Here is a 10,962-nt window from a genome sequence, read left to right on the forward strand (position 1 = left end):
TTAAAATATTTTAACTCTAGTAGAGAAAAACACGTTCCACCTTAGTATTCTCATCATAACACGAGAAAACATTTAATTTCTGCATTCTGAAGAGAAAATCCTAAAACAGTTTAGAATCAAAGAAAATAGGTCATTGGATAGGAAGTGCCTTGCCGTCAGAAGGGGGGGGGCGAGCAGGGTGACGGCCCCCTTTCGCCGAAGTAAGGGGTGCAAAATTCGGGAGGAGAAAAAGAAAAGAAGGAAAAAAAGAGAGAGGAAAATTACTAAAAATGCATGATCACATATACACGCAAAAAACAAAATGGGTTACGTGTACAATAAAATTATAGTTAAACGGTATAGTCAAAGTAAATTGCTGCTCCAACTGAGAAAATTTGTGAAACAACCTGGTGCTGTGTTCTAATAATCATAGCGGTTTTGTTGTGAGAATTATAAAATATAGTTAATCATTTTATAGTTGCGTGCACAATGTGTATTGTTCATATTTTGTCCTTTGAACACAACATGAAATGCGAGTGTGCTACTCTGGCAATACTGTGAGTTGAACCAACCAGGCTGACCTGGCGCGGAAGAGTTTGTTTTTGTTGTATTGGGATGTTGCTTCGACCCTTGACGAAAGGAGTATGGAAGCATTCTTAGAAAGAAATAATCTCAGCACATACATCAAGATATTCAAAGGTAGGGCTTTATTTGTTTTGAGTTTTTAATATATGTTAAAGTAGATGTTATTAAAGAAATGGTCAAGTTATTCAATCTTAACAACTGTTCACTTAGCAAATTACTCGGGTCATCTTAGCAAGTATAATTTTTACGGAAAAAAGAGCATTACTGTCCTTAAACTGTATATCCCGTACTTAGGATCGTGTACGTTTACTTTCGGTAGACCATCCGAAATAATTGTTGGGAAAATATAATTCTTTCACAAATTGGTAATGGTATACAACAGTACCTCATGATGTATGCGCGTGGATACTTCCTACTGTTGCACTACGTATAAAAATGATTTTATTACATTTAGAAGTAGTAAGAAGCATCCACGTGCACGTGACATGCGATATGTGCTTCAAATCCCCCACATATACTCATACACTACGTACAAGGGCACATTATTATTCTTCGCATACCATAACACAGCGCAAACCGACGTACATTTTATTTTATATTACTCAGTAATTAAATGAAAGTCGCCTTGTTACCTCATTTTCAAGTTCCTATATCCTCAATGAATAATCCTTAAAAGACTGCACTTCGTGAGTCCTCGCTAAATGATGAGGCACTGTCGTATACTATATCCCACAAATTTCCTTCTTATTATAGCCTAAAAGATTTGCGTTGGGCGACATGAAAAGCTACTTCGCACAGATAAAATTCAATTGGGCCACCAGAAGTAACTGTTGAAAAATTATACATCTTTTACGATTTGTGTATAAATACGGCTTGCGCGTGTATTGCATAAAAATTACAGTTCCAAAAAACAAACGAGCTTGTGCTACGCGGCCACTAAAAAGCCTAAATGTTTACCCTATGTAACCGAGTCAGGGCAGGCCGAAGCTACGTTCTCAGGATGAGGCGCGTGAACGATGGTGAATATACATCAGTGGGAAAGGGTAACTAAGGGAGTCATCCTTCGTATGCCCTCCCTTATTTTATCCGTCGTAAAGCACTTGAAATTATTTTGCACTAGTAAGCCTAAAATGCATCTGGGCATGTATTTTCGGTAATTGTTTAGCGATGGGGCCAACACTAACAAAGTTAGAAAACAACATGTACTGCGGGGCTTTAACCCGCCTTCACTTGCTAACGTTACCTCGGAATGAAATGTTATTAACCTAACCTAACCGAATGTGAATAGAATATCGCAAAAATTCGGTTGAAAACTTGCCCCCGTCCCCAAAACTGAACAATTCCCATACTTTCTTTTAGCAATTCATTCATTTTTTTCGATTCAGTGAATCTATTCCTTTGGTTCGTATATATATATATAATATATATATATATAACTAATCTCTTCTAGTTGTATTGGGGCCGCGGTGGCTGAGTGGTAGAGCGTTCACCTCTGGTGCTTGGGGTCCCGGGTTCGATCCCAGCCTCCGCCAAGTGAACTTTGTGGTGGACAAACACCGCGTGCGTGGGTTTTCTCGGGATTCTCCCGTTTCCTCCCACTTTCTTCATTTCACGATTTTACTCATCTCTCATCATCACCGTCTCCTTTAGCCTAACCGGCACCGTGGGACGTAAAACTTACAGATTTCATTTCAATTCCGCTCCACATTCCTTGCTATACATGTCAATCTTACGCAACGTTTAGAACAGAAAATGAAAATGAAATGAAATCTTTGAGTTTTACGTCCCACGATTATGCCGGTTAGGCTAAAGGAGACGGTGATGATGAGTAATGAATGAAATGCTGGAATAAAGAAAGTGGGAGGAAACGGGAGAACCCCGAGAAAACCCACGCACGCGGTGTTTGTCCACCACAAAGTTCACTTGGCGGAGGCTGGGATCGAACCCGGGACTCTACCACTAAGCCACTGCGCCCCCCAAAGGAGCGCAATTGAATGCAATGTTTGAGATTAAATGAATATTTTTAATAGCTAATGTTATATTTGGTGTTATTTTCTGAGTAATGTCTCTAATTTAGGTGGGATACATGCTTATGCAGCTTGCCCATTTTAAGCACAAAATTCGAAACGATCAAGGCCATCCACAATAGTGCAAGGGTTGCTAGTACCACAATCTTATTTTCTAACACCCGATCCTGGAATCGATTCATTATTTATGATACTTGAGTTGACACTGGTTAAAATTGGATACCTTACACCCCTCGGGTTGGGGAGTATAATCATGAAATAAAAATATCAGAAACGACCAGAAAATAAAACATATATTACTCCAAATAACAAAAATTTGTGTGGCCAGGCTCGTGCACACTCACTAGAGAGTCAGAACTCATGCGCATTGTGGTATCGAGCACCGGGTGGCTCTGGCAGTCTCATTTACAAGATGAATATTACAGGAATTTTTATATTTCAGCACTCGATCGCAGAGCTTGCTACTTAATTTCCTCATACGGAAAACAATTGAACAAAAGTTAAGCTTCAGAAAACCTATATTTCTGAAATAATTAACCATTTCAAAAGACTGCCAGAGCCATCTTTTCCTCGATTATTGCGATCTCTTGCTAACTCGCGTATACGTTTAGCTGTTGACGTTACATCTCTGTCTTATTTTCAATTTGATACTACTATATTTAACAACACCAAACTAATATGACGTATACGTCATGTATTATATGACGTATAAAGTGTGCTTTCCTCTATCCTCATTTATACGTATACTCGCCACCGCTGACGCGCCTGCTCCTGTGAACGCACCCGATAATAATTAAAGGGATGGTAAGGATAATGATCGCGTAAGTTCAGACTCTCTAGTGAACGTGCACGAGCCTGGCCACACAAATTTGTGTTCATTTGGACTATATGTTTTATCTATTGGTCGATTTTGGTATTTTTACTTCGATTATACCCCTCCCCCGCCCTCAGGGATGTATGATATCCAAGTTAAGCCAGGGTCAACACAAACATTATAAATAATAAAAATCGGTTCGATGGTGGGATGTTAGAAAATAAGTTTGTGGTATTAGTAACCCTTGCAGTTTTCTAGTACGTTTTCAATTTTGTGGATAAGATTGGTTATGCAGTTTGCAATTTTGTACTTTAGTGAGAAGTAAGTAATATGTATGAGAGATGCAGCTGAATTGTATTTATTGTATTTATCTATGTGAGTTTTATGGGTATGTAGTTATGGTCATATATATATATATATATATATATATATATATATATATATATATATATATATATATATATATGTGTGTGTGTGTGTATGTGTGTGTGTGTGTGTGTGTGTAATTTATACTGTTGGAGTTTAGGAGAGCTTTTTACCTCAAGCTCATAAAAACTAATGTATTATTTAACTTGTTTTTGCTACAAGAATTCCGATATAATAGTTAGTTTTGAGTTAACTGCTGTATCGGCGGACCAATCTTAGAAATTTTACCAGATGAATTCTAGAATTTATTTTGCTTTATGTGGAAGGGTGATTGAAAGTAAGGTGAGGGGAATAGTTGAAGTTAACAAAATACTTGTTCTTGTTAGTTGTTTTTGATGTTGTAAGGGGCAGTGTCTATTGAGGCGAAAGTTACTATTTAGCGGAGAGGTACACTTGTTATGATTATGGGAAAGGCAGTGTGAAAAAGGTGTGTAAATCAGAAGTGTAACATATCGTGTTTGAGTTTTATCAGGTTATACGGAAATAAGGAGTGGAAATTCTTAAAGTTGTGTGATGGGCATAGTATACTTAACAGTCGAACAGTTTATGTGTGGAAACGAATTCAAACCACAGGAAAGAGCAATATCTAACATTTAATTTTGTACTTTTTTGAATCGCATTTAGTCCCCCCCCCCCTCGCCTATTCTGCACACAAGTCATGCATTGTATGACGTATAGTGTGTGTTTTCCTCTATCCTCATTTATACGTATACTCACCATCGCTGAAGCGCCTGCTCCTGTGTACGCACCCGATCGCTATCGCTGGCGCCCACCTGCCGCAATTCTGCCCAACGCGGTTAGATGACATTCGTGCTTTTAGAGTCCACCTTGCACAAGTTGGTTTGTATGTCATACGTCCACACTGTATTTCGAACAGTAAGCACTACTAAGTAAGCCAGGGTCACAACCTAGTATTTTGGGGGAGATATTGAGTAATAATCTTTTTTTTATTTATTTATTTTCGTGTGGTCTGGCATACAGCAGTAATGCCTTGTGTTTTTATGAGTTTTGTTCTAGAACTTGCTGGAGTTGGAAAATTTCGTTGTTCCTGGTGTAGTATTTCCTTTTATTATTTTAAACATTGAATATCTGAAACATTGATTAATTTAGGACATTAATTATTTACGGACTGCTACAGACTGTTTTACCAAACGGAACATTACAGGTAAAATACGATATTAAATTTTGATGGTGAAAAAATTAAAATGAATATGTACGTTTTTCCTGACAATCAACAGTATGTAAAAGTTAATTTACAGATAATAAATAGGAGTTCATGCGTATACCCACCATCGCTGATATGATTGCTCCCTACGGATGCAGCCCCGCGCTAACCCGCCTGCCTACCACTTTCGCCCTGCTCTGCCCGAGTTAAGTAAAATTCATGCTTTTTATCGGCCACCTAGCATAGGTTGCTTTGTGTTTTCTGACAATTATTTCTGGTAACAGAAAGTGTTTGTTTAGGTATCTGGGGCCTACCTGGACGTAACCAAATCTACTCTAAGTAGGCCAATCGACAACATAGTTTGCGAAAACAGTAATCCTATTTACGTATATTTAATACAGTCGTGTGTAGTAGTAATGGCAAAATTATTATTTTTTGTGCTACAGTTTCGTTTTAGTCACATGGCGATGCTGAAGAAAGTGAAAGCGGCTACCCTGAGGACCCAACGATAAAAATACTCCTCCCCTTTTGGCTTTCAGCCCGCAAATCTGCCTCCGCTTTACATATTTGCCCGTCATTACATTTGAAGTAATTTTTGAAGCACTTTTGAGATACCCAATAAAGTAAACTTGTTCCGCCACTTTGTTTGTACAGCGTTACCTAAAAATATCAATAGGTTAGATTAGATCTGTTTTTCACCTTGTAATCAAGGGGTCCAGGTATCGATTCCCGGTGGGGCCCTATAAATTATCTCATTTGCAAAGCGAGTAGTGATTAGGATGTCAGTTGAAACAGGAAGGCTTTTAGTGTTCATTTAGCACCCATAGCTTCTTAGTGGCTGAACTAACGTGGGAATCAGTGTACGTTTTATCAGGGTTGGCTGGTTTAAACCAAGGTGGTTTAAACCATGGTTTAAACCAAGGTTTAAACCAGCTGGTTTTTTCAAAAAAACCAACTGGTTTAAACCAAAAAACAAAAACATGTTCGTAAAAGTGTAAGTGTTTGTAAAATCTTGATGAACACACATTTGTGGGTTACCACGTTTCACTCCCGTATATTATTCGTATTATATTCAGACCTAAATTCCCCATTCATTACTCAAAAAGATTATACTACAAAAGCAACTTTTTTTTTTTTACAAGTTTATAAATGTTTATTTTGTGATTTTTTGTAGTTATTATTATTGTTATGTAATTGTAAACGAAGAAAAATTCTAAATATTGTTTCGTTTCAATGTTTACTATTGATAAAATACATCGAAAATGCCGTACTTTGTGTGTGTGTGGGGGGGGGGGGGCGTCATACAGGCCCCACGAGAGGCATTTAGTGAAATGAGAAGTATCTTTGGTATCTATTTATTTATAAATGAGTCTGAGCCAAAGTGGACTCAAATAATTCGTATCTTTAATCACTTTTCTTACTGATTATTTCTTTAATTTGTACGAATAAAAGTCGTTGTTAACTAACTTGAACTAGATTAGTTCTTCTGTACTCCGTCGTACTTTGAAATTGTTCATATGTAATTAATTCTGTGTAATGGTTTCACTTGTGCAACTGTTTATCTTTTTGTCCTTCTGAAATGACTCTTGACAGTTATATTAAGAAGCATGTAAAGATCAGTACAACGTATTTTTTTTTTTTATCAGGATTCCTTCGTGAGTGAGTCGGCAGACGTATCGCATTTGTGGCCAATTAGTCCTGGTTCCGAGTTCAAATGGAGGACAATTTCTCTCGGATGTAACTCGAGAAGCGGTTTTTATTCCGCTTTAAGCTTATGTGACCCCTTCCAGCGAAACCCGGTTGTTGCATAATAACATCAAGGCGAAACAAACTTATTTTTGTCCATATATGATATGAATATATAGAGCAAATCATTTAAACCATATAAGCCTGGTTTAAACCAAAAAAACCTGGTTTAAACCAAAAAAACCGTTTTTTTTGGTTTTTTTAATAAAAACCATGGTTTTTGCCAACCCTGCGTTTTATAGTAGGATCTTATTTTAGTTGCATGGCGGAAAACGATTAGATCATTTGAAATTAACATTTCGACCAGGATATTTATGATGTTACTTTGATTAAAGTGCGTATTCTAAGTGGGAGCTGGAAAGTCAAAATTGGTACGAAAAGTTGACTATCTCACGATCTTTTCAAGCTACGAAGATGAAACTTGAAAGATTAATTGCATATTAAATATAAGTGGACGCGTGTCCCAGTGGTTTTGAGAATTCTCATTTTAAGGGAAAGAAGAGGGCATTTCCTATGATTTCTTCATGTTGATAGCAATGCTGCCTGTTGTTTCTGATCACATCAGAAGGAAACGGTTGAACAATTTGAGATAAATGTATGAACATTTTTTGTGCCCACCGTAAGTCTGTTCTTATCATTACTTTGATTCAAGGGCCAGTTTTAATACCTTAAAAATCATCACTGAATTCGTATTTACAGATGAAGAAATTGACGACGACACGTTCCAACATCTCACTCCGGATCTTATAAAGGAGTTAATCCCAAAGGTGGGTCCACGAATTAGATTTATGAAGAGCTACGAGAAGTATAAGGAGGATATGAAATTACACCAGCCGATATCTTGTTCCACTCCAGTGTCAGAAACAACGGAAAGTAGTAGTTCTTCTGTTAATGAGGTACGAAATTCAGCAGAAATACAGTTAATTAACTAAGTACGTTTTTTAGGGTATTTGTTCGAGCTTCCCCAATTAGTAATAACAGATACTTTATCAATACACTAATTTTAATACAGCGCATTTCCTAAAAGCGAAAATATCTAATTCATTTGTTAATATTCATAACTGTTGGATCACACTGATGACAATCAAGTAAGGTACAATATGTACTCATTTTTGTACTAAGTTTAGCTCCAATCAGTTCATAATTGTTCCTGTAATTTTGTTTTTATTTACAGACTCTCTTGTGTTGCATATCAACTGAAGGGCATTGCAACAACTTTAAAATGGGCCGGAAATTAGTTTTATATGACTGAGGGTTACGGACTTATGACAACTTATGTATATAAAACTGCGGAATTTTTTGTGGGGTTGGGCAATTTTCAAAAATATGTTTAAAAGTAAAAAAAAAAAAAAGTGGACTTCTGTCTCACCGTGTACTAAAAGTTAAGTGAATCTGAAAGGTTCAAGCTTAGTGTTGATTTGACATGGAATGACTGCAATATGGATGAGCGTTTGATCTTGTATCTCAGTAGCATCTTCAAGTGAATGTTAAAAGTAGAACTCCGGACACATATCTCAGAAGTGATTATGATAGGATCTACTTTCAGATAAATATTCATAACTTTAAAACTGCATATGATTATACGTGACAGGTTTTGCGACAATTTCTTTTTTCAGGCTGCGCCATTCTGGAAAAAAGCACGTTATTAAAACCCACTAAGCTTTGCACATTATCTTATTGTCGGAACTATATCTGAAATACTGATCTTTATAGGAAGGACAGTATTGCAAATACATGAATTTTAGTATTAGATATCAAGGTGAAATGACTTCCGTGATATTTTTTTCCTGTATATCTCCCTGATTTAAATCAGTCCACAGTGCAACATACTAGTTGTTTGGTTTTTGATCTACTTACCTAAAACTTTTTTTTTCTTTGTGAGCAACATCTTCGGGACGGTGTTCCTTAACATGTTGAAAGGACCTTATCTCAGTATGACAGAATTGCCTATAGGCTATTTCTATCTTGTTGGAAGATATTGGTCCATCAGCCACGCATCGTCGTTTAGAAAAAATACCATGCTACAGGTAGACTTTTTGGAAAAATATCATCTTTTTTTGTCATTTGTAAAATACGCCTATCGACATTACGCTTCTAGTTCTACTTATTTGATAGAGCGATCAATTGGAAGAAAATATTCTCCACAATACGATACGGAGTTGAAGAAAATATTTATCCAACGTGTAGCTATGGTTCAAGATGCTATTTATCCAACGTATAGCTATCTTTCAAGATGCATTCTTTTCGCTTCTCCAAAACTTATTTATGTAGTTATTGTCTTGGTGAGGGCCTTAATTCACTTTGTGACACATAACACTGACCGAGTATTTCTACTGTGAGGAAAGAGTGGATTATTCAGTGGCCTCTTTGTATTCTCGACTTTCTAGTCCAAAAGAATGCTGTGACGACGAAGCTATGGCTAACATGATATATATTTAGATAGACGCGTGGCGTTGATTTCTGCGAAATGTTAAGATCAGTTTCTGTGCTACAGGATCTACTTTTTTTTGTGTGTGTATGTTTGTTTGTTTGTTTGTTTTGTAGTGGATTCGTTTTGTTTTTTAGCCTCAATGAAACTATGTCTTTAAACATTATACAATGCGTTTCTTTGTATTGAAGATTGAATTTGTAATAACATTCAAGTCATTATAGGATGCTTCATGCCGAAAATGGTAGATTTTCCGAAAGAAAAAAAAAAAAGCTTCACGAGATGAAAATACGTTCTAAATTTATTGGTACCAAGAAATTAATTCAAAAACTAACAAACATATTAACGAGTCTTTTTAATGCTAAAATATACAGCTATTATCTCTTTAAAAGATTACACATGTAACTGAAATATCACCAGAAACTGGCATGTATCCTTTGTACAACGAATGAATCTATTTTCAGTAAGTACTGCATATAATTTCAGTTTCAGGTGTGTGACTTTACTGTTATTACCGCTGCTGCTGGTGAAAGCGCTGAAACGTATTTGTACGAAAGTTTAAACTGTGAAGACGTGTTGGATTCAGCGGTTAATAACTCACCGGAGCCACGTAAGTTTAACTTTGATTACAGTTCAACTTCAAACCTACATTGTGCACATGAATGGTATGGTTATGGCAAATTATCATCTCTGTGATAAATTTTAGGGTGAATGGAAGAGTTTGTAACTTTACCGTACTCAAACGATGACCCTTATTAATGAGACAAAAGTAGGTATCTTTAGGCCTCAGAAAAGCTAAATATCTATTATTGAAAGGATTTGATTATCTATGAGAAAGACGTCGCAAAGTATGTATTTCAACCGTTAATGTGAAGTATTGTTACAGCAGCGGATATGGCCATTGTTGTTGAAATTTTGGCTACTTTAACAACGTTTTACAGCTGTCTGGATCCTATATTTTAAAGCTGCTATAACATACTGTATATATTTCATCGTTTTAGTGGTGAGAGCTTTAAAACTGCATTTCTTTCTTCGATCCACCCTAATAAACGTATTTACATGCTTTCCGGATAGTTTCTTTCCCTGAATGATCGAAACTCGCGATTTACACGGTGACCAGTCAACCAAGAAAACCGGAAAAATCAGGAAATTCTGTTTAGAATCTTTAATTTTGTGAAGATTTGTAATTTTATGTCGTTTCGAAACAGGGTATTTCTGTTTAGATGCAAATATAAGATACTATCTTCCAAAGATAGCCGTTGATTTGTGCTGTTCCTATAACAAAATCACCCTTGTCTCTTGGATTCTGCCCGCAGACATCTATTCAACACTTAATGATTACTATTGATGCGAAGTTTCGTCTTGTAGCTATACCGGTTTGAACTGCATAGTTTGGCATGCACTGTTGTCAGTCAGTCAGTATTCATGGGTTTTATAGTATACTAAAAGGTCATTGAATACTGCATGTGAATTGAGCTAGAGCGAGTGCTAAACAATTTTGTAATAAACACAGTAGCTTCGTTCGCTCGAGACTCAGTATGAACACCGTGCTCGTGGGTTTTCTCGGGGTTCTCCCGTTTCCTCCCACTTTCTTCATTCCACCATTTCATTCATTACTCATCATCACCGTCTCCTTTAGCCTAACCGTCATAAACGTGGGACGTAAAACTTAAAGATTTCATTTCATTTTTCGGTATGAACACCGCTCTGGAATTCGCCCGAGACCCCATTTTTCCCCGTTAGGAACTTTTCTCCAAACCACGTTTTAGCTCTATGGGTTTTTTTTTTCCAG

The 10,962-nt window shown here is 36.7% G+C and overlaps 1 protein-coding gene across 2 annotated transcripts; it reads left to right on the forward strand.

Annotated features, from left to right (window-relative positions):
• The first annotated feature begins 288 nt into the window (after positions 1 to 288).
• Positions 289 to 10,719, forward strand: LOC145668125 (uncharacterized). 2 transcript variants are annotated; one of them, XM_081735682.1, is made up of 3 exons: positions 289 to 678; positions 7,442 to 7,638; positions 9,663 to 10,719. In XM_081735682.1, the coding sequence occupies exons 1-3, from the start codon at positions 624 to 626 to the stop codon at positions 9,864 to 9,866; spliced, it is 456 nt and encodes a 151-aa protein (XP_081591808.1). In that variant the 5' UTR covers positions 289 to 623; the 3' UTR covers positions 9,867 to 10,719. The 2 variants fall into 2 exon arrangements, with proteins under 2 accessions (XP_081591808.1, XP_081591807.1); XM_081735681.1 differs by having other exon boundaries at positions 9,657 to 10,717.
• The last annotated feature ends 243 nt before the right edge of the window (positions 10,720 to 10,962 follow it).

This window comes from Thermobia domestica, chromosome 13, assembly GCF_964235325.1.
Source record: "Thermobia domestica chromosome 13, izTheDome1.hap1.1, whole genome shotgun sequence".
Taxonomy (NCBI): Eukaryota; Metazoa; Arthropoda; class Insecta; order Zygentoma; family Lepismatidae; genus Thermobia; species Thermobia domestica.